This window comes from Tachyglossus aculeatus, chromosome 3 (assembly GCF_015852505.1).
Source record: "Tachyglossus aculeatus isolate mTacAcu1 chromosome 3, mTacAcu1.pri, whole genome shotgun sequence".
NCBI classification, from domain to species: domain Eukaryota; kingdom Metazoa; phylum Chordata; class Mammalia; order Monotremata; family Tachyglossidae; genus Tachyglossus; species Tachyglossus aculeatus.
Genome location: NC_052068.1, coordinates 12,237,630 through 12,261,442, shown reverse-complemented (window position 1 = coordinate 12,261,442; position 23,813 = coordinate 12,237,630). Strand labels below are relative to the sequence as shown.

The following is a 23,813-nucleotide window of genomic DNA, read 5'->3' as shown; positions in this document are numbered from 1 at the left end:
TGTGCTCTTTCCACTGTGCCACGCGGCTTCCCCGATATATAGGTGTCATTTTCTCATCCTAAATAGAAAAGGGATTTAATCGCTTTATTCGAGTTTCCAAAATGTTTCCTAGAGATGAGCATAAACTAGGGTTGTCTCTGTCACGCAGAGGCAGCAGCAGTAGAGGTTATAACATCGGACGGAGTAAACCAGAGTTTACAGAGTTGTTTCAAAGCAAGAGAGCCTTGGAATTAAGAGTGGCATTGAAATTGGCTAGTGCTAACCCTGCCCACAAGCAGTTTTCACTCTCATGGTACATTTCAAATCAAGAGACTTAGTTGCCTGAAACGGGCCACATGGCTCCCAGGCCGGAGGCGATAGATCGACAAGGTCGTCACCTCGGCAACTGATCCAGGCTTCTTCCGTCCTGGGGCACGAGTGTGGATGCCAAGGTGCGGAGGGGCACTGCCACAGAGAGATGTGGTGCTTCTCCCGGCATTCGATGCGATCCACCCAGGTCAGCCTGGATTCTGCCTCCGTTTTCGGTGTCGGCAACACCTGTCCCCGGGCTCCACATTGCAGCTGTTTGCATATCACGGTGAGGGAGACATCCGTCAGGGAGTTATGGCACACGCTTCCCCACGTCCCGTTGTAGAAAACCTCCAGCCGCCCGGTACAGGCCCAGGAACCACCAGCGAGCCGCACGTCTGTGTACTCTGGGGAGAGAGGGACCGCTGAGAATCTGCGTTGGCTCAGGGGCCAAACCCGAAGCTTGAAGCAGTGGGGTCTAGTGGAAGGAATACAAGCCCGAGAGTCAGGAAATCTGAGTTCTAGTCCCACCTCTATCGTATTCATTCATTCATTCAATCGTATTTATTGAGTGAGTGCTTACTGTGTGCAGAGCACTGTACTAAGCGCTTGCAAAGTACAAGTCAGTAACATATAGAGACGGTCCCTACTGTGACCTTGAGCAAGCCACTTAATTTCTTTAGGCCTCAGTTTCCTCATCTGTAAAATAGGGTATAATAACTGTTCTCCCTCTCCCCTATATAGTGAGCCCCTAGTCCTCCGAGAGGCTTCCCCGATTAAATCTTCTTTTCCCCTGCTCACTCTCCCATCTGTGTGGTCTATTTTCTAGGATTTGTGACATTTGGATGTTTGATATTCACCCCTTAGGACACCAGCCCTAACCCCACAACGCTTCTGTACCCATCTTTAAATTATATATTATGAATTACTTATTTATGTATATTAATGTCTGTCTCTCCCTCTAGACTGTGAGGTCACTACAGACCGGGAACATCTGCTAGTTCTTCTGCCTTGCCCCTTACCAAGTACTTATTAGAGTGTTCTGCACATAGTAAGCGCTCAATAAACGCCACTGATTGAATGATTGTGTTGATTGGGTTGTATTGCTCTGTGGAACCAATGCCCCATTGACACCCATCCCCTCTTTTCTCGCACCACGTGGAGACGACCCCCGAGGGCCGCAGAACTTGCCCGAGCAGAGAACGCCGACGTCCTCCTTGTGTCGGCAGTCATGTTGGCCCCAGCCTGCGTAGGGGCACTGCCAGAGGCGAGACTCGTTCCCCGTGCAGCCCAGCTCGTCCAGCCAGATGGGCCCCGTCCTGGCCCCGTGCCCGGCGGAGGCAGGGGCCCCGAGGGCCACGCCACAGCTCAGTTGCCGGCAGACCACCTGGGCATCTGCCAAGTCCCAGGAGTCATTGCAGACCGTCCCCCCAGCGCCCGTCGTGGAGCACCTCCACCCGCCCGGAGCAGCGCCCCGGGCCGCCCGCCAGACGCAGGCCTTCGCTCTCTGTGGGCACAGACCCAAGATACTCCTAGGCCTGGCTTTGGGGATCGAGCCAGGGAGGGGTAGGGAAGGTTGGGGCCGAGGTTGAGACCTCAGCAAGGAGAGGGGCCATTTCTGCGAGTAGGGCAATGGCCAACGTGGGACCGTTGTCAGGGGTGGGATATGACCTGGGGTGGGACTGGGGAGGGGGGACGTAGTCAGGGGTGGGACGTGGGACCACTGTCAGGGGTGGGATATGACCTGGGGTGGGAATGGGGATGTGGGACATAGCCAGGGGTGGGACAATGGCCAAAGTGGGACCCTGGTCAGGTGAGGAACCGGGGGTGGGTCCATGGCTGGGCATGGAACCAGGGCTGGGACCACTGCCCGGGGTAGGGCAGGGCCCGGGAAGGAACTCACCAGAGCAGATGACGCCCACATCCCAGGCCGTCCCTGCAGGAGGTAGCGGAGGGGTGGAGACTTGGCACTGGGTCAGGCGGGTCTCATTCCCAGCACAGGTGACAGTGCTGAGCCCCACAGGGGTGGCCTCTGGGCCGCGGGCCGTCGGATCGAGGCTGTAGGCTCTCCGGGCCTCTCCGCAGCGCAGCTGTCGGCACACCACCCCGGCCTCCGCCAGGCCCCAGGCCTCGGCCACGATCCGGCCCCAGGCGCCCCGCAGGAAGATCTCCACGCGGCCGTCACACCGGCTCTGCCCGCCCTGCAACCGCAGTGCCTCCGCCGACTCACCTGGGCTCGGGGATGAGAAAGCATGAAGACATTCCACAGCGCTCTAAGGGCAAGGAGTAACTCTGCGGGGAGTGGTGGGTTGGTTTCCCTGTGGGGGTTTACATGAACACGCGTGGCCAGTGGTGGAGTTTGGGGGCCAAAAGTGTAGCTGGGAACTAGTGGCTCAGCTGGGGTCCAGTGGTGGAGTTGTGGGTTACTGATCCAAAGCGGGAAAGGCACCCTCCTCCCCCTCTCCATCCCTCCCGCCTTACCTCCTTCCCTTCCCCACAGCGCCTGTATATATGTATATATGTTTGTACATATTCATTACTCTATTTATTTATTTATTTTACTTGTACATATTTATTCTACTTATTTTATTTTGTTAATATGTTTTGTTCTCTGTCTCCCTCTTCTAGACTGTGAGCCCACTGTTGGGTAGGGACCGTCTCTATGTGTTGCCAACTTGTACTTGCCAAGCGCTTAGTACAGTGCTCTGCACACAGTAAGCGCTCAATAAATATGATTGAATGAATGAATGAATGAGTAAAGAAATCAGGGCTGCAAAAAGGAGGCAAGGACACAGAGCTTCTGTGGACTTTCCCAGCCCTCACGAAACCACCACTGTTGGCTTACGCTATGCGGGACAGACTCTGTGACCGAGCCGATTATCTTGTATCAATCCCAGTGCATAGTACAGTGAATGGCACATAGTAAGCACTTACTACATACCACAATTATTCATATTATTATAATTTTATTCCACTGAGATTCCTGTTGGCTTGAGTCTGGCCAAAGGTGGTAAGGCCACATCCCCACAGCCCTTGTTTGTCGGATCCCATGAAACTAGCCCACGGGCAACCAGCCACTGGACGGAGTAGGCTGCCCCTGGTCCACGGGTCAATCCTCCCCCTGCCCCCAGCGTCCTCCCAGGCTGGCACTCACCAGAGCAGATGGCGTAGGCTACATGGTGGGGCGGGCAGGCGGCAGCCCCCAGGGCGCTCCGCGGGCAGTTCCACAGATGGGGCTCCGTCCCCGTGCAGTGAAAGGCATCGGTCAAGGCAGGGCCATCTTCCTCCCCGAAGGACATTGCCCCGCCGGGGGGCAATGAGGGGGCAGGATGAGGAAAAAGAAAAGGGGGGAAGATAGAGAAACAGAGAGACTGGGAGAGGCAGGGAAAGAAAGAAGGAAATAGAAGAGATGGAAAAGTAGGGGAGTTAAAGATGGAGAAGTGGAAGAAGGAGAGGAAAATGGAGAGGGGAGAGAGGGAAGAGGCAGGGAGGGAAAGAAGGAAATAGAAGAGATGGAAAAGTAGAGAGTTAAAGTTGGAGAAGTGGAAGAAGGAGAGGAAAATGGAGAGGGAGAGAGGGAGGAGGCAGGGAGAGGAAGAAGGAAATAGAAGAAGTGGAAAAGCAGGGAGTTAAAGATGGAGAAGTTGAAGAAGAAGAGGAGAATGGAGAGGGAGAGAGGGAGGAGGCAGGGAGAGAAAGAAGGAAATGAAGGAAATGGAAAAAGGCAGGAGAAAAGATGGAGAAGAAAAGGAAGAAGGAGAGAAAAATGGAGAAGAAGAAGGAGAAAAGGGATAAGGCAGGGAGAGAAAGAAGGAAATGGAAAAGGAGAGGGAGAGGAACAGGGAGAAGAAAAGGAAAAGGAAGAAGAAAAGGGAAAGGGGGGGGGGGGGGGGGAATTGGAGTGAGAAGAGAGGAGAGAGGAGCCAGATACCTGTGCAGTTGTTGAAGGACTGAGCATTTAAGGGTCTCTTCCGGCCCTTCATTTTTTTCATCTCTCTCTTCTGAGGAAAATAAAAGGGAGAGGGATTACTGTAGCCAGTGATGCTGGATAGAAATACCAACTGCTACCATGTTGGATTATCAGAATGTCCTTTACCCCACTACTCCCGACCTGGTGAGTGTATCACTTAATATCACTTAATAAGTCCCATAAACACTTAATGCAGGGCTAGCACATTTTGAATCATTTTAGCACGGTACCATTAAACCTCACTGAGAAATTAAACATTAAGCTGAAAAATACTAAAGTGCATTGATACGTTCCCAAGAGACCAAACACTGACTAAACCGTGTTAAAAATAACTGATGAAAAACACTATAAATATTGCTGCCTTATGAAATAGCACCATAAATGCGTACAAAAAAGTTAGTAGCTTTTATTTGTTGTTTTGAGATACAAATATATAGATATGTATATATATATATATATATATATATATATATATATATAATATATATAATTTTCAAATATTAACCTTTGCATCCATTGAGCAATAAAGCATCCTCCATTAACACATTGGAGATCTGCCATTATCTATGATATATAATAATAACAGTAATAGTGGCATTTGTTAAGGGCTTACTATGTGCCAAGCACTGTTCTTAGTGCTGGGGTAGACACAAGGTAATCAGGTTGTCCCACATGGGGCTCACAGTCTTAATACCCATTTTACAGATGAGGTAATGGAAGCACGGAGAATAATAATAATAATAATGATGGCATTTGTTAAGAGCTTACTATGTGCAAAGCACTGTTCTAAGCCTTGGGGGGATACAAGGTAATCAGGTTGTCCCACGGAGGGCTCACAGTCTCAATCCCCATTTTTACAGATGAGGGGAACTGAGGACCAGAGAAGTTAATTGACCTGCCCAAAGTCACACAGCTGATCAGTGGCGGTGTCAGGATTAGAACTCATGACCTCTGACTCCCAAGCCTGTGCTCTTTCCACTGTGCCACGCGGCTTCCCCGATATATAGGTGTCATTTTCTCATCCTAAATAGAAAAGGGATTTAATCGCTTTATTCGAGTTTCCAAAATGTTTCCCTAGAGATGAGCATAAACTAGGGTTGTCTCTGTCACGCAGAGGCAGCAGCAGTAGAGGTTATAACATCGGACGGAGTAAACCAGAGTTTACAGAGTTGTTTCAAAGCAAGAGAGCCTTGGAATTAAGAGTGGCATTGAAATTGGCTAGTGCTAACCCTGCCCACAAGCAGTTTTCACTCTCATGGTACATTTCAAATCAAGAGACTTAGTTGCCTGAAACGGGCCACATGGCTCCCAGGCCGGAGGCGATAGATCGACAAGGTCGTCACCTCGGCAACTGATCCAGGCTTCTTCCGTCCTGGGGCACGAGTGTGGATGCCAAGGTGCGGAGGGGCACTGCCACAGAGAGATGTGGTGCTTCTCCCGGCATTCGATGCGATCCACCCAGGTCAGCCTGGATTCTGCCTCCGTTTTTCGGTGTCGGCAACACCTGTCCCCGGGCTCCACATTGCAGCTGTTTGCATATCACGGTGAGGGAGACATCCGTCAGGGAGTTATGGCACACGCTTCCCCACGTCCCGTTGTAGAAAACCTCCAGCCGCCCGGTACAGGCCCAGGAACCACCAGCGAGCCGCACGTCTGTGTACTCTGGGGAGAGAGGGACCGCTGAGAATCTGCGTTGGCTCAGGGGGCCAAACCCGAAGCTTGAAGCAGTGGGGGTCTAGTGGAAGGAATACAAGCCCGAGAGTCAGGAAATCTGAGTTCTAGTCCCACCTCTATCGTATTCATTCATTCATTCAATCGTATTTATTGAGTGAGTGCTTACTGTGTGCAGAGCACTGTACTAAGCGCTTGCAAAGTACAAGTCAGTAACATATAGAGACGGTCCCTACTGTGACCTTGAGCAAGCCACTTAATTTCTTTAGGCCTCAGTTTCCTCATCTGTAAAATAGGGTATAATAACTGTTCTCCCTCTCCCCTATATAGTGAGCCCCTAGTCCTCCGAGAGGCTTCCCCGATTAAATCTTCTTTTCCCCTGCTCACTCTCCCATCTGTGTGGTCTATTTTCTAGGATTTGTGACATTTGGATGTTTGATATTCACCCCTTAGGACACCAGCCCTAACCCCACAACGCTTCTGTACCCATCTTTAAATTATATATTATGAATTACTTATTTATGTATATTAATGTCTGTCTCTCCCTCTAGACTGTGAGGTCACTACAGACCGGGAACATCTGCTAGTTCTTCTGCCTTGCCCCTTACCAAGTACTTATTAGAGTGTTCTGCACATAGTAAGCGCTCAATAAACGCCACTGATTGAATGATTGTGTTGATTGGGTTGTATTGCTCTGTGGAACCAATGCCCCATTGACACCCATCCCCTCTTTTCCTCGCACCACGTGGAGACGACCCCCGAGGGCCGCAGAACTTGCCCGAGCAGAGAACGCCGACGTCCTCCTTGTGTCGGCAGTCATGTTGGCCCCAGCCTGCGTAGGGGCACTGCCAGAGGCGAGACTCGTTCCCCGTGCAGCCCAGCTCGTCCAGCCAGATGGGCCCCGTCCTGGCCCCGTGCCCGGCGGAGGCAGGGGCCCCGAGGGCCACGCCACAGCTCAGTTGCCGGCAGACCACCTGGGCATCTGCCAAGTCCCAGGAGTCATTGCAGACCGTCCCCCAGCGCCCGTCGTGGAGCACCTCCACCCGCCCGGAGCAGCGCCCCGGGCCGCCCGCCAGACGCAGGCCTTCGCTCTCTGTGGGCACAGACCCAAGATACTCCTAGGCCTGGCTTTGGGGATCGAGCCAGGGAGGGGGTAGGGAAGGTTGGGGCCGAGGTTGAGACCTCAGCAAGGAGAGGGGCCATTTCTGCGAGTAGGGCAATGGCCAACGTGGGGACCGTTGTCAGGGGTGGGATATGACCTGGGGTGGGACTGGGGAGGGGGGGACGTAGTCAGGGGTGGTACGTGGGACCACTGTCAGGGGTGGGATATGACCTGGGGTGGGAATGGGGATGTGGGACATAGCCAGGGGTGGGACAATGGCCAAAGTGGGACCCTGGTCAGGTGAGGAACCGGGGGTGGGTCCATGGCTGGGCATGGAACCAGGGCTGGGACCACTGCCCGGGGTAGGGCAGGGCCCGGGAAGGAACTCACCAGAGCAGATGACGCCCACATCCCAGGCCGTCCCTGCAGGAGGTAGCGGAGGGGTGGAGACTTGGCACTGGGTCAGGCGGGTCTCATTCCCAGCACAGGTGACAGTGCTGAGCCCCACAGGGGTGGCCTCTGGGCCGCGGGCCGTCGGATCGAGGCTGTAGGCTCTCCGGGCCTCTCCGCAGCGCAGCTGTCGGCACACCACCCCGGCCTCCGCCAGGCCCCAGGCCTCGGCCACGATCCGGCCCCAGGCGCCCCGCAGGAAGATCTCCACGCGGCCGTCACACCGGCTCTGCCCGCCCTGCAACCGCAGTGCCTCCGCCGACTCACCTGGGCTCGGGGATGAGAAAGCATGAAGACATTCCACAGCGCTCTAAGGGCAAGGAGTAACTCTGCGGGGAGTGGTGGGTTGGTTTCCCTGTGGGGGTTTACATGAACACGCGTGGCCAGTGGTGGAGTTTGGGGGCCAAAAGTGTAGCTGGGAACTAGTGGCTCAGCTGGGGTCCAGTGGTGGAGTTGTGGGTTACTGATCCAAAGCGGGAAAGGCACCCTCCTCCCCCTCTCCATCCCTCCCGCCTTACCTCCTTCCCTTCCCCACAGCGCCTGTATATATGTATATATGTTTGTACATATTCATTACTCTATTTATTTATTTATTTTACTTGTACATATTTATTCTACTTATTTTATTTTGTTAATATGTTTTGTTCTCTGTCTCCCTCTTCTAGACTGTGAGCCCACTGTTGGGTAGGGGACCGTCTCTATGTGTTGCCAACTTGTACTTGCCAAGCGCTTAGTACAGTGCTCTGCACACAGTAAGCGCTCAATAAATATGATTGAATGAATGAATGAATGAGTAAAGAAATCAGGGGCTGCAAAAAGGAGGCAAGGACACAGAGCTTCTGTGGACTTTCCCAGCCCTCACGAAACCACCACTGTTGGCTTACGCTATGCGGGACAGACTCTGTGACCGAGCCGATTATCTTGTATCAATCCCAGTGCATAGTACAGTGAATGGCACATAGTAAGCACTTACTACATACCACAATTATTCATATTATTATAATTTTATTCCACTGAGATTCCTGTTGGCTTGAGTCTGGCCAAAGGTGGTAAGGCCACATCCCCACAGCCCTTGTTTGTCGGATCCCATGAAACTAGCCCACGGGCAACCAGCCACTGGACGGAGTAGGCTGCCCCTGGTCCACGGGTCAATCCTCCCCCTGCCCCCAGCGTCCTCCCAGGCTGGCACTCACCAGAGCAGATGGCGTAGGCTACATGGTGGGGCGGGCAGGCGGCAGCCCCCAGGGCGCTCCGCGGGCAGTTCCACAGATGGGGCTCCGTCCCCGTGCAGTGAAAGGCATCGGTCAAGGCAGGGCCATCTTCCTCCCCGAAGGACACTCGGCCCGTGGTCGCCAGCGCCGGCCCACAGCCCAGCTGGCGGCAGAGGACGTGGGCATCTGCCAGGTCCCAGTGGGCAGCACACAGGGGGCCCCAAGACCCCCCAACCTGCAGCTCCACTCGCCCCTCGCAGCGGCTGCTGCCATTTGCCAACCGGTATTCTGCACGGGGGAGGGCAGGGTGGAGAGAGGAGGGAAAGGAGGGATGGACAGGATGGATGGGGAGACACCAGGTCAGGCCTAGTGTCCGCCGGGGCCGGAAGCGCCCACAGACTCACCTCAGCCCTGTTCCATGGCGTGACCATCGCAACATGGTAAAACCCTTCATGGTAAGACTGCTTCTATATGTTGCCAACTTGTACTTCCCAAGTGCTTAGTACAGTGCTCTGCACACAGTAAGCGCTCAATAAATACAATTGAATGAATGAATGAATGAATGAATGCTAGATGTGGTCTCTACCCTAAGCAGTGTGGCTTAGTGGAAAGAGCCCGGGCTTGGGAGTCAGAGGACAGCTAATCCCGACTCCACCACTTCCCTGCTGTGTGACCTTGGGAAAGTCACTTAACTTCTCTGTGCCTCAGTTACCCCATCTGCACAATGGGGATTAAAAGTGTGAGCCCCACGTGGGACAACCTGACTACGTTGTATCTACCCCAGCGCTTAGAACAGTGCTTAGCACATAGTAAGTGCTTAACGAATACCGTAATTATTATTATTAACACTGTGGAGAACCAACATGGCCTAGTGGATAGAACACGGACCTCAATGTCAGAAGGTTCATTCATTCATTCAATCGTATTTATTGAGTGCTTACTGTGTGCAGAGCACTGTACTAAGCGCTTGGGAAGTACAAGTTGGCAACATATAGAGACGGTCCCTACCCAACAACGGGCTCACAGTCTAGAAGTCTAGAAGGTTCTGGGTTCTAGTCCCCGCTCTGCCACTTGTCTGTCTTGTGGCCTTGGCCAAGTCACTTTACTTCTCTGGGCCTCAGTTACTTCATCTATAAAATGGGGATTAAGACTATGAGCCCCATGGTGGGGGCAGGGACTGTGTCCAAACTGATTAGTTTGTAGCTACCTCAGTGCTTAGAATAGTACCTGCACATAGTAAGTGCTTAACAAATATTATAATTATTATCATTAAGGAACATTCTCCCAATGGCAAGTGTCTCGGTAGATGGAACACGATACAGTGCCAAGAAAATCTGGCCCGTCCATATGTTCAGATGGCAAAAGCCAAATTTTCCTTAATGGACAATTTGTCAGAAACGTGACCCCCCCCCCCCCCACACCACCTCACAGGAGAATTGAGCATCCCATGAAATCGGTTATTCCAGAGAGGAGATTCCACCCGCTGTGGGTTGATGCCTTTTCCTGGAAACAGCTTGTGGAGGTTGTAGAAATTACTATGTCATTTATTCATTAATTTCTATTCATGTCCGTCTCCCCTTCTAGACTGTAAGCTCCTTGGTGGACAGGGAACATGTCTACTAACTCTGCTGTGTTGTATTCTCCCAGTGCTTAGCACAGTGCCCTGCACACAGTGTTCTTGCAAAAAATTGCACTGATGGATTGTATTGGCATAACTGTTGCTCAGTCTAACCAGAGCTAGGAAGGGCTTCTGTGGGGATTGGTTGGGCCATTCTGTGGAAGGAAACCGTTCGAGGGCAAGAAACCCAATCAATCAATCAATCGTATTTATTGAGTGCTTATTGTATTATTGCATATTATCCGCTTGAGAGAGCACAGTATAACAAAATTGGTAGACATGTTCTCTGCTTACCATGAGCTTACCTTTTAGACAATTCTAAAATCCTTAAGAGGACTCGAAACCCAGAGCCCAGATCCTGTCACCTTCCAGAACTTCCCAATCCTCTTTCCTACTGAGGGGGAGGCAGAGGAAGGGGTGCTTGGTGTAGGGAAGGCTGAGGAGGTCAGAAAAAGGAGGAGTACGGGAAAAACAGATTCTTGTATCATCTGTCCACGCTCTCGTCTTGTTAGGACCAGTGGTGGCTGGCCCGTGGCCCAAAGGTCTCATTCAGAGACAAGGTGTCATCTTTCCCAAACTCTGTCTCCCCCTTCTAGACTGTGAGCCCACCGCTGGGTAGGGACCGTCTCTATATGTTGCCAACTTGTACTTTCCAAGTGCTTAGTACAGTGCTCTGCACACAGTAAGCGCTCAATAAATACAATTGAATGAATGAATGAATGAATGAATGATCACCTGCTGCAGGCAGGAGAAGCCTAGATTTGAGGCACTCTTGGCTGAAAATGTTGACCAATACCCTGAAACCGAAGGACAAACTTCCTTGGAACAAATGATTGCATCTGAAGCACGTCCCTTGTAGTACACACAACCTTCAGGGCCCGTAGCCTCCTATGTCCAAGTTGTCCTCAAAGCCAAGAGGTCAGAACCCTCGGGAAGAGCTAAAAGCTTTAGGGAGAAGACGGCTCAGTCCTGCCCAACTGAGTTACTCCACCGCTTGTCAGCTGGGTGACTTTGGGCAACTCACTTCACTTCTCTGGGCCTCAGTGACCTCATCTGGAAAATGGGGACTAAGACTGTGAGCCCCCCATGGGACAACCCAATCACCTTGTAACCTCTTCCCAGCACTTAGAACAGTACTTGGCACATAGTAAGTGCTTAACAAATGGTGTCATTATTATTATTATTATTATTATTATATGGTAATAAAGAGAGACAATTCCTGCCCACAACGAGCTCACAATCTAGAGGGTCTCACAGAAACACATTTGGCGGTCTCACACATAAAGTCACAGCCACACATGGACTCAAACATGAGTAGAGTCACATACATGTGGTAGTCACACACATAGAGAAGCAGCATGACTCAGTGGAAAAAGCCCGGGCTTGGGAGTCAGGGGTCGTGGGTTCTAATCCTGGCTCCGCCGCTTGTCAGCTGTGTGACTTTGGGCAACTCACTTCACTTCTCCAGGCCTCAGTGACTCATCTGGAAAATGGGGATGAAGACTGTCAGCCCCCCGTTGGGACAACCTGATTACGTTGTAAACTCCCCAGTGCTTAGAACAGTGTTTGGCACATAGTAAGCGCTTAATAAATGCCACTGATGATGAGAACCTAGTGGCAAGAACACAGACTTGGGAGTCGGAAGACTTGGGTTCTAATCCCAGATCTGCCACTTGTCTGCTATGTCTATTTATTTTATTTGTACATATTTATTCTATTTATTTCATTTTGTTAATATGTTTGGTTTTGTTCTCTGTCTCCCCCCTTCTAGACTGTGAGCCCACTGTTGGGTAGGGACTGTCTCTATATGTTGCCAACTTGTACTTCCCAAGCGCTTAGTACAGTGCTCTGCACACAGTAAGCGCTCAATAAATACGATTGATTGATTCATAAATACCATTATTATTATTATATTACTCACCCGCTGGAATGAGACTCACCCGAGCAGCGGATGGCGGCGTCCTGGCTGTGGGAGCAGGGCTTTGTCCGCGCTGGTCCACGGGGGCAGTGGAAAAGGAGAGACTCGTTCCCTCGGCAGCGGAAGGTCTCCTGGGTCCACAGCGGGCCCGGCCCCCGGCCGAAGCCAGTGCCCCCCGGCATGGACACGGCGGCTCCACAACTCAGCTCCCGGCAGACCACGTGGGCCGTGGCAAGGTCCAGGTCCGACTGGCAGACCGTGCCCCACTCCAGGCCCCGCCTCACCTCCAGACGCCCCGCGCAAGGGTGTTCCCCATCCACCAGGCGCACCTCCCTGTGCCCTGCGGAGACAAGTGGACACACAACTGCCACAATCCCCTAAACACCTCCCCACACACAGAGCCACCTCCAGCCCACCTCATTCACACCGGGCACTGTATTACGAGCAGGGGTAAATACAAGCTAACCAGGTTGCACACAGTCCGTGGCCCACGCGGAGCTCACAGTATTAATCCCTGTTTTGCTGATGAAGTAAATTAGGTGACTTGTCCAAGGTCACACAGCGGACAAGTAGAAGAGCTGGGATCAGAACTCAGTCCTTCTGATCCCAGGCCTGTGCTCTATTCATTAGGCTACAATTAGCTTTATTGTTATCATTATTACTATTATTACCATTACTACCGGAAGCATTTTGAAACAGGGCAAACAGGAAGACTCTTCTAGACTCTTCTAGAAGACACAGTCTTCTAGACTGTGAGCCCGCTGTTGGGTAGGGACCGTCTCTATATGCTGCCAACTTGTACTCTCCAATTGCTTAGTACAGTGCTCTGCACACAGTAAGCACTCAATAAATATGATTGAATGAATGAAGACTCTTGGGCACAGAAACTACCTATGCATCCTGCCTGAAACCCTCTGAGCTCCCCTTTCTTCAGGAATTTTCTGTCAATCAATCAGTGGTGTTTATTGAGTATTTATTGTGTGCAGAGCACTGTACTAAGCACTTGAGAGTATCCTAGGGTAGGTAATCATCAGTCGTATTTATTGAGCGCTTACTGTGTGCAGAGCACTGTACTAAGTGCTTGGGAAGTACAAGTTGCAATAATAATAATAATAATGGCATTTATTAAGCGCTTACTATGTGCAAAGCACTGTTCTAAGCGCTGGGGAGGATACAAGTGATTAGGTTGTCCCACGTGGGGCTCACAGACACGATCCCTGCCCTCAAGGACCTTAGAGTCCAGCAGGGGAGACAGGCCTTAAGACGAATCACAAGTACAGACTGTGAGCCCACTGTTGGGTAGGGACTGTCTCTATATGTTGCCATTTTGTACTTCCCAAGCGCTTAGTACAGTGCTCTGCACATAGTAAGTGCTCAATAAATACGATTGATGATGATGATGAAGTACAGGAAGAAAGTTGTTCTCCCTTGCTGTGGAAATAGTAGTCCACCTCTCTCTGGTGATTTCCAATGCTGCCTCTCCAAAGTGGAATGGAAAGTAATAATAATATATGTGGTGTTTGTTAACTGCTTATTATGTGTCAAGCTCTGTACTAAGCGGAGGGGTAATCAGGTCCCACACTGAGCTAGTACACTAAGTAGGAGGAAGGGTGGATAAATTAAGATTCCAAGAGTCGGAGAAGTCCAGCGTTTCCCAGGCCTTAAGAGATGATAAGAGGAGCACTTTACCCCTCCAGAGACCAGGCCCGTTGTGAGCCCGCTGTTGGGGAGGAACCATCTCTACATGTTGCCAACTTGTACTCCCAAGCGCTTAGTACAGTGCTCTGCACACAGTAAGCGCTCAATAAATACGATTGAATGAATGAATGAGTCCCAGCTCCGTGAGGGAAGAGATCATATTACGCTTTTCCAAGCACTCAATACAGTGCACTGCAACCAATGGGTGCTCAACAAATACAACTGTTACTACTGCCTCTGGCCAACAGCCAGTTTTTCAAAAATCTGTCATTTTGCAGGGGAAAATCTGTCTTTTTCCTGGCTTCTTTCTTGCCTTGGAATCTAGTTCGGAGGTTTCCAGTCACAGACACATGATTCAGACTTGTTGAATACGTAACTAACCAGCTCCTATTTTTAGAGGAAGACGAGCACATCAGAGAAACACGACTCCTCAGACTTTCCCGAAGTGTCCCAGTGCAAACAGAATCGGGAGCTCTGAAATAGCCTGAAGCAGGGAGGGAATCCCAAGATAGAAATTGCACAGAGGCTTGCCCACAGTGAGCTCAAAGTCTAGAGAACTAAAAGTGTTCTCATTTTGTCCCTTTTTCCTTACATGTGTTTTGCCAATCCCCTGTATTCTGAGAATGGGAGCCCCTCAAGGACCAGGGATCCTATCTAATTCTCACCCAGGTGCTCTGTCCCAGCCCTCAGTACAGTACTCTGAACATAGAGAAGCAGCGTGGCTCAATGGAAAGAGCCCAGGCTTGGGAGTCAGAGGTCATGGGTTCAAATCCCACATCTGCCAAGTGTCAGCTCTGTGTCTTTGGGCAAGTCACTTCACTTCTCTGTGCCTCAATTACCTCATCTGTAAAATGGGGATTAAGACTGTGAGCCCCACATGGGACAACCTGATCACCTTGTATCCTCCCCAGCGCTTAAAACAGTGCTTTGCACATAGTAAGCGCTTAACAAATGCCATCATTATTATTATTATCGTAAGCACTTAATGCATCCTCTTATATGACTAAGCTCCTTGTGGGCAGGGATCAGGTCTACCAAGTCTCTTGTATTGTACTCTCCCAAGTGCTTAGTACAGTGCTCTGTGCACAGGAAGAACTCAATAAATACCATTGATTAATTAAGTGATACCAGTGTGGCCTAGTGGGTAGAACATGGGCTTGGGAAGCAGTATGACCTGGATTCTAATCCTTGCTCCGCCACTTGTCTGCTGTGTGACCTTGGACAAGTCACTTCACTTCTCTGTGCTCAGTTATCTCACTTGGAAAATGGGGATTGAGACTGTAAGCCCCATGTGGGACAGGGACTCCGCTCAGCTCAATTTGTATGTATCCACTCCAACTTTTGGTACAGTACCCGGCACATAGTAAGTACTTAACAAATACCACAATTATTATTATTACTGTTATTATTGATTTGTTTGTTCATTCAATCATATTTATTGAGCGCTTACTGTGTGCAGAGCACTGTACTACGCACTTGGGAAGTACAAGTTGGCAACATATAGAGATGGTCCCTACCCAACAACGGGCTCACAGTCTAGAAGGGGGAGACAGACAACAAAACAAAACATATTAACAAAATGAAATAGAATAGTAAATATGTATAAATATGTAAATATGTATTATCTGCCCACATAGTAAGCTTGAAAGTCATTTCTGCCAATGTAGATCAGTGAGTCAGAAAGGTCTCTTCAGCCTGTTTGAATATTGTTAACAAACACCAAAACTCTTATCATTATTCCTATTATTATCGACACTATGGCAACATCCGCTTGAGAGTGACCTCCTCCAACAGGAAATCAGAGAGTCAGAAAGGGACGTACCTGCGCAGATGACTTCAGCCTCGCGGTGGCAACCCGTTCGGAAATGGTTGTTCAACCGACAGTTGCGGATGGTCGGCTCAGTCCCCTTACAGGTCATGTATTTGTTGAGAACCCCCAGGCCCTCGATGGGCGCTTGAATAGCAGGTCCACACCCCAACTCTTGACAAAACACTGTGGCTTCTTCCATATAGAGGCCGCAGAGGCGGTCCTTCCCATCCTTGTTTCTGATCTCAGGGATCCCGGCGCAAGGGCTCTTCCCCTTCACCAGCCTGATTTTGACAAAAGTGCCCTCTGCAAAACAGCAACCCAGATATCAACGAAAGTGCTCCTTCCTCCACCCACCGGGCAGAAAAACACCCACTCCCCCCGCTAAATAATAATAATAATGACGATGGTCTTTGTTAAGCACTTACAATGTGCCGAGCACTGTTCTAAGCACTGGGGTAGATACAAGGCTATCAGGTTGTCCCACATGGAGCTCATAGTCTTCATCCCCATTTTGCAGATGAGGTAGCTGAAGTGACTGAGCTGAGGCGAATTGACTTGCCCAAAGCCACATAGCAGACGAATCACAGAGCCGGGATTAGAACCCACGACCTCTGACTCCCAAGCCACTTTCCTCTCTTCACAACCTCTTTCCACTAAGCCATGCTGCTTCTCGCTAAAGGCACGCTGCAACTTTTGCACAAAAGCATAGAACTGCCCACTGTTGGGTAGGGACTGTCTCTATATGTTGCCAACTTGTACTTCCCAAGCGCTTAGTACAGTGCTCTGCACACAGTAAGCACTCACTAAATACGATTGATTGATTGATTGATTAACGGCATTTATTGAGTGCTTACTGTGGGCAGGGCTCTGTATTAAGCACTGGGGAGGATACAATACAACAGAGCATCGTGGCCTAGTGGATAGAGCACGGGCCTGGGAATCGGAAGGAACCTTGGGAAGGTCACTTGACTTCTCTGGGCCTCAGTTACCTCATCTGTGAAATGGGAATTTTCAGGCTGTAAAGCCCATGTGGGACAGGGACTGTGTCCAATCCAATTAGCTTGTCTCTACCCCACTGATTTGTACAGTGTCTGGCACGGAGTAAGTGCTTAACAAATACCATTATGATTATTGTTATTATTATTCTGTTATTATTATTATTCTTTTAGACTGTGAGCCCACTGTTGGGTAGGGACTGTCTCTATGTGTTGCCAACTTGTACTTCCCAAGCGCTTAGGACAGTGCTCTGCACACAGTAAGTGCTCAATAAATACGATTGATTGATTGATTGATTGATTGATTATTCTGTGGGGCCCCAGGGTCCAGGGGCAGGCCGAGAGAGCAGTGTCCCCTACTTGAGCAGAGGGCGACTACCACCCATGGAAAGGGGCAGTTCTTCCGACTCCATTCTCCCAGGCTGCAGTTCCAGAAGGACGACTCGTTGCCCCGGCAGGACACGCCGTGGAGCCAGGGCCGGACGTTCTCCCCGGGCAACGGGACGTACTTGGGGGCCCCGATGGCGGCCCCGCAGTCCATCTGCCTGCAGACCACGGACGCTTCGGCCAGAGTCCAGTCGTCACTGCACACCGAGCCCCACTGTCCCTCGTGCTGTACCTGCACCACTCCATCACAGGGGCTTTTCCGAAACTCCAGCTTCAGTCCCTCTCCGGCTTCTCCTGCGGGGAGGGAAAACAGACCGGGATGGGGAGAGAGGAAGCAGATGCTTGCTAGGCTGTGCCACCCGGTGGAAAAATAATAATAATAATAATGATTATGGTATTTGTTAAGCGCTTGCTATGTGCCGAGCACATTTCTAAGAGCTGGTGTTGATACAAGGTAATCTGGATGTCCCACGGGGGACTCAACAGTGGAAAGAACATGCTCATTGTCCGCAGGGACTGTGTCTGTTTATTGTTATATCGTTGTCACCCGAGTGCTTAGTACAGTGCTCTGCACACGGTAAGCGTTCAGTAAATACGATTGAATGAAGGGACTGGGAGTCGGGAGACCCGCCTTCGAGTACTTGCTGTGTGAGTTTGGTCAGGTCACTTAGTTCATTCAATTCATTCAATCGTATTTATAGAGCACTTACTGTGTGCAGAGCACTGTACTAAGCGCTTGGGAAGTACAGATCGGCAACATATAGAGATGGTCCCTACCCAACAACAGGCTCACAGTCTAGTTGCTTCGTACCTCAATTTCCTCAGGAGTAAAATGGTGATTAAATAGCTATCATCCTCCCCGTCAATAATAATAATGGTATTTGTTAAGCACTTACTATGAGCAAAGCACTGTTCTAAGCACTGGGGGATACAAGGTGATCAGGTTGCCCCACGTGGGGCTCACAGTCTTAATTCCCATTTTGCAGATGAAGAAACTGAGGCACAGAGAAGTTAAGTGACTTGCCCAAAGTCACACAGCCGATAAGTGGCGGAGCCAGGATTAGAACTCATGACCTCTGACTCCCAAGCCCGTGCTCTTTCCACTGAACCACGCTGCTTCTCTGATGAGGTTGATGAGTCTACCCTACTAGCAGAAAGTGAAGAAGATTTGAAGGGCTTATGATTAAAAGTTAAGGAACAGAGCAAAAATATGGGCTTGCATTTGAATGTCAAGAAAACAAAGATCATGACTACTGGACGTTTTAACGCATTTGTGTTGGATGGAAAGAAGATTGAAATAGTTAACAATTTTTCTCTCTTGGGATCGATAATCAATAATAAAGGAACTAGAAGTCAAGAAATAAGCCAAAGATTAATGTTAGGAAGTTTTGCTATGAAGAGGCTGGAAAAAGTAATGAAATGTGCTGATGTGATAATTGCCAAAAAATACAAATTGTCGATTCTATGGTGTTTCCAGAGACAATGTATGGATCCGAAAGCTGGACAGTGAAAAAACAGAATAGAAAGAGCATCGATTCTTCTGAAATGTGGTGTTGGAGAAGGCTTTTGAAAATGCCATTGACTGCCCAAAAATTAAACAAATGGATTTTGGAGCGAAATAAGCCAAAGTGGTCTTTGGAAGGTCAAATGACTTAAATTAGCATATCTTGGGCACATAATCAGGAGGACTAATTCTCTGTAGAAGACACTAATGCTAGGAGCAGTCCAAGGAAAACATGGATGAGGCAGACCGACAGCTAGATGGATAGAAACCATAACAGCGATAATGGAAGAGCCGTTAGCAAGCTTATGGATTATGGCAGAAGATAGAATATTCTGGAGAAAATATATCTATAAAGTCACAAATGACTCGACAGCACTTGATAATAATAACAATCCTTCCCAGCCCATGTGGAACAGGGACTGTGTCTGTTTAAATCGTATTGTATTCATTCCAGCAATAGATACATAGTGAGTGACTCCATCCTTATTGACACCCATGCCCACCGGTCTCACCAGTTGTTCCAGACATTTAACTCCTTCCTCAAACTCCCTGCCTCCCATCCCCACCTCCCCCATCTCACTCCAAATGACCTGGCCACCTACTTTATTGAGAAAGTTGAATCCATCAGGTGTGACCTCCCTAAAATCTCCCCCTCTCCTCTTCAGTCCATCCCTCTTCCTGGCCCATCCGGTGTGATCTCCCTAAAATCTCCCCTGCTCCTCTTCAGTCCATCCCTCTTCCTGGCCCTTCTTTAGCTCTCCTGTCTTCCCCTGGAGAACCAGCTTGTCATAGTGAATACAGCAGCGGGCTGGGAGTCAGAAAGACCTGGGTTCTGCTCCCAGCCTATTAACTCTAGTGCTTAAAACAGTGCACTGTCCAGAACGCATGTTCTGGGAATGCTATTGATTGATTAATTGAATGAACGCATCAGTGATTTTCTCGCTGGCTTCCCCCTTTCCTTTGGAAGGTTCCCAGGAGCTGCTGGCCCAGGCATCCCGGCTGAGCTGTGTGAGAAGAACTAGTACTGTGAGCCCCGCGTGGGACAACCTGATCACCTTGTATCCCCCAGCGCTTAGAACAGTGTTTTGCACATAGTAAGTGCTTAACAAATGCAATTAGTAGTAGTAGTAGTAGTAGTAGTAGTACGTGGAACTGCTCCTGAAAAACTCCAGTGGTTGCCCATCCACCTCTGTATCCAACAAAAACTCCTCACCATGGCTTTAAAGCAATCCATCACCTTGCTCCCTCCTACCTCATCTCGCTTCTCTCTTTCTACAACGCAGCGTACACCCTTCGCTTCTCTAGTGCTGACCTCACTGTGCCTCGATCTCACCCGTCTCACCGCCGACCCCTCGCCTACGTCCTGCCTCTGTCCCAGATTGCCCTCCCTCCTCAAATTCATTCATTCATTCAATCACATTTATTGAGCGCTTACTGTGTGCAGAGCACTGTACTAAGCACTTGGGAAGTACTAGTTGGCTGTTCTGTTCAACAGCATGAAAGGACAAATTTTGGGTGTTTTTTTTTTTAAGAAAAATGATCCAGACAGCAAAGTGGAGTACGGACTGGAGTAGAGAGAAACAGGAGGCCGGAAGGTCAGTACCAAGCACTGAATAATAATAATAATAATGGCATTTAGTCACTCATTCATTCATTTAATCGTGTTTATTGAGTGCTTACTGTGTGCAGAACACTGTACTAAGTGCTTGGGAAGTACAAGTTGGTAACATATAGAGATGGTCCTTACCCAATCAATCGTATTTATTGAGTGCTTACTGTGTGCAGAGCACTGTACTAAGTGCTTGGGAAGTACAAGTTGGTAACATATAGAGATGGTCCCTACCCAACAACGGGCTCACAATCTTGAAGGGGGAGACAGACAACAAAACAAAACATACACAGGTGTCAACTCGTCAGAACAAATAGAATTAAAGTTAAATCTGAAAGGCAATTACTCTCCCCCACCTTCAAAGCCTGATTGAAGGCCCATCTCCTCCAAGAGGCCTTCCCAGACTAAGCCCAACTTATCCTCATCAATCAATTGTATTTATTGAGTGCTTACTGTGTGCAGAGCACTGTACTAAGCACTTGGGAAGTACATCTCCCACTACCTTCTGCATCGCCCTGACTCTTCCCCGCTCCCAGCCCCATAGCACTTATGTACAGACAACAAAACAAAACCACGGTCTCTGGGAGGGGACTCAATTCCCCCATCGTGGAATCGGGGAAAATCTGTCCACCCCAGGCCAGCCCCCACAAGCTCACAGAGAAGTTTGCTGCAACCACTTGGGGGTAACTACTGAGACTTTATTTAGGGTTAATATAAAACACAGCCTTAAACACATATACACACAAGTAGTTGCCAACTTGTACTTCCCAAGTGCTTAGTACAGTGCTCTGCACACAGTAAATGCTCAATAAATATGATTGATTGATTGATATATATGTACATATGTTTGTACATATTTATTACTCTATTTATTTTACTTGTACGTATTTATTCTATTTATTTTATTTGGTTTATCTGTTTTGTTTTGTTGTCTGTCTCCCCCTTCTAGACTGTGAGTCTGCTGTTGGGTAGGGACCGTCTCTATATGTTGCCAACTTATACTTCCCAAGCGCTTAGTACAGTGCTCTGCACACAGTAAGTGCTCAATAAATACAATTGAATGAATGAATGAATATCTGTAATTTTATTTATTTTATAGTAATAATAATAATGATGATGATGTCATTTGTTAAGCACTTACTATGTGCAGAGCACTGTTCTAAGTGCTGGGGGGGGGGATACAAGGTGATCAAGTTGCCCACGTGGGGCTCACAATTGATCCCCATTTTACAGATGAGGTAACTGAGGCTCAGAGAAGTTAAGTGACTTGCCCAAGATCACACAGCCGTCATGTGGTGGAGTCAGGATTCGAACCCATGACCTCTGACTCCAAAGCCCATGCTCCTTTCACTGAGCCACACTGCTTCTCACTCCTGTCTCCTGACTCCTGTCTCCCACTTCTAAACTATTAGCTTGTTTTGGTCAGGGATTTTCACTATTAATTGTGGTATTGTATTTTCCCACGTGCTTAGTACAGTGCTCTGCACACAGTAAGCACCCAATTAATATGATTGATTGAATGAATGAATGAATGAATGAATTAACCTGCTGGCTCAGGCGGTTATGCTGAGCTGTGTGAGGAGAAATCCTACCTGGACCTGCTGGCCCAGGAAGCTAAGCTTAGTTGTGTGAGGAGAACTTTTATAATAATAATAATAATAATAATAATAATAATAATAATAATAATAATGGAATTTATTAAGCACTTACTATGTGCAAAGCACTGTTCTAAGCGCTGGGGAGGGTACAAGGTGATCAGGTTGTCCCGTGGGGGGTCACAGTCTTAATCCCCATTTTATAGATGAGGAAACTGAGGCACAGAGAAGTTAAGTGACTTACCCAAAGTCACACAGCTGACAATTGGCAGAGCCAGGATTTGAACCCCTGACCTCTGACTCCAAAGCCTGTGCACTTTCCACTGAGCCACTGCTTTTACTTAGACCTGCTGGCTCAGGTATCTACGCTGAACTGTGGGAGGAAATGTGAATACAGCTATAAGATGTGTATATAGCTATAATTCTATTTATTCTGATGGTATTGACACCTATCTACTTGTTTTGCGGTTTTTTTGTCTGTTTCCTTTCTAGACTGTGTCCATTGTTGGGTAGGGACTGTCTCTATATGTTGCCGATTTGTACTTCCCAAGCGCTTAGTACAGTGCTCTGCACACAGTAAGTGCTCAATAAATATGAACGAATGAATAATATAATGATGGCATTTATTAAGCGCTTACTATGTGCAAAGCACTGTTCTAAGCGCTGGGGAGTTTACAAGGTGATCAGGTTGTCCCAGGGAGGCTCACAGTCTTCATCCCCATTTTCCAGATGAGGTAACTGAGGCCCAGAGAAGTTAAATAATAATAATGATGATGGCATTTATTAAGCGCTTACTATGTGCAAAGCATCATCATCATCATCAATCGTATTTATTGAGCGCTTACTATGTGCAGAGCACTGTACTAAGCGCATGGGAAGTACAAATTGGCAACATATAGGGACAGTCCCTACCCAACAGTGGACTCACAGTCTAAAAGGGGGAGACAGAGAACAAAACCAAACATACTAACAAAATAAAATAAATAGAATAGATATGTACAAGTAAAATAAATAAATAGAGTAATAAATATGTACAAACATATATACAGGTGCTGTGGGGAAGGGAAGGAGGTAAGATGGGGGGGATGAAGAGCACTGTTCTAAGCGCTGGGGAGGTTACAAGGTGATCAGGTTGTCCCACGGGGGGCTCACAGTCTTCATCCCCATTTTACAGTTGAGCCCAAGGTCACACAGCTGACAACTGGCGGAGCCGGGATTTGAACCCATGATCTCTGACTCCAAAGACTGTGCTCTTTCCACTGAGCCACGCTGCTTCTCAATGAATGAATGAATGAATGAATGAAAGGAAAACTCTTACCTCTATGGATCATTGGTAAGACCAGAAGAAGAGGCTCCACCACCCAAAGAGTCACCAAGGCCATCTCGAGGCTACAGACAAATCACTGTTCTGACTGCACCTTAATTTAATCTTCCCAACTCTCTCCTCTGCTCCACCGGGCAGAAATGACCCAGGCCCCAATCAATCAATCGTATTTACTGAGCGCTTACTGTGTGCAGAGCACTGTACTAAGCGCTTGGGAAGTACAAGTTGGCAACATACAGAGACAGTCCCTACCTAATATGTTGATTCAGCGGTCGACGGCGGTTGAGAGGAGGGAACCAATGGTAACTCAGAACCCCTTTTCAGACTTTATCAGAGGGTCTATCTGGAATACATTACAGCCAGCAGCCAATGCCATTCACAGCCCTAAATATGAGTGGAGGGGCCCCGTTACTGTGGGTTTCCTCCAGGGTCTTACAACCCAGAAATTACAGGACTTATGTGGGACAGGAAACTCTACTGAAACTTCAGCGTTCCTCATCTCCGCAAGCTCCGCTCGGTAAATTGAACCATGGTGAATGACCCCCTTGGCGCCTCATGAGAAGTGATCATCGCTTCAAACCCTGGATCCAAAATCCATGTGCTTTTGATCTGTGAGAGGTTGTTATCTCAACGGGTCTCCCAGTATCACTCTCTTGACTCTAG

General features: G+C 48.9%; 2 protein-coding genes across 2 annotated transcripts; both read right to left on the bottom strand.

Annotated features, from left to right (window-relative positions):
* Positions 1–258: 258 nt before the first annotated feature.
* Positions 259–3,587, bottom strand: LOC119925224 (scavenger receptor cysteine-rich domain-containing group B protein-like). Its single transcript, XM_038743326.1, has 4 exons — positions 3,443–3,587; positions 1,884–2,518; positions 1,458–1,795; positions 259–766 (listed from the first exon to the last, which is right to left on the bottom strand). The coding sequence occupies exons 1-4, from the start codon at positions 3,585–3,587 to the stop codon at positions 259–261; spliced, it is 1,626 nt and encodes a 541-aa protein (XP_038599254.1).
* Positions 3,588–5,597: 2,010 nt separating this feature from the next.
* On the bottom strand, positions 5,598–23,208 carry LOC119925223 (scavenger receptor cysteine-rich domain-containing protein SCART1-like). Its single transcript, XM_038743325.1, has 10 exons — positions 23,145–23,208; positions 17,092–17,412; positions 15,749–16,039; positions 14,147–14,410; positions 12,232–12,568; positions 11,046–11,107; positions 8,675–8,980; positions 7,422–7,748; positions 6,672–7,022; positions 5,598–5,920 (listed from the first exon to the last, which is right to left on the bottom strand). Exons 1-10 carry the CDS (start codon positions 23,206–23,208, stop codon positions 5,598–5,600), a joined length of 2,646 nt encoding a protein of 881 aa, XP_038599253.1.
* Between the last annotated feature and the right edge of the window lie 605 nt (positions 23,209–23,813).

What these genes read in the sequence shown, in the direction of transcription:
- LOC119925224 (XM_038743326.1), bottom strand. Translation starts at nt 3,587, where the DNA reads ATGTCCTTCGGGGAGGAAGATGGCCCTGCCTTGACCGATGCCTTTCAC. An exon ending in AGCCTACGCCATCTGCTCTG is followed by an intron (nt 2,519 to 3,442) that starts GTGAGTGCCAGC and finishes CCCCGAGCCCAG; the next exon opens with GTGAGTCGGCGGAGGCACTG. An exon ending in TGGCCCCTCTCCTTGCTGAG is followed by an intron (nt 1,796 to 1,883) that starts GTCTCAACCTCG and finishes CTGTGCCCACAG; the next exon opens with AGAGCGAAGGCCTGCGTCTG.
- LOC119925223 (XM_038743325.1), bottom strand. Translation starts at nt 23,208, where the DNA reads ATGGCCTTGGTGACTCTTTGGGTGGTGGAGCCTCTTCTTCTGGTCTTA. An exon ending in GGCTGAAGTCATCTGCGCAG is followed by an intron (nt 14,411 to 15,748) that starts GTACGTCCCTTT and finishes TCCCTGCTTCAG; the next exon opens with GCTATTTCAGAGCTCCCGAT. An exon ending in AGCCTACGCCATCTGCTCTG is followed by an intron (nt 7,749 to 8,674) that starts GTGAGTGCCAGC and finishes CCCCGAGCCCAG; the next exon opens with GTGAGTCGGCGGAGGCACTG.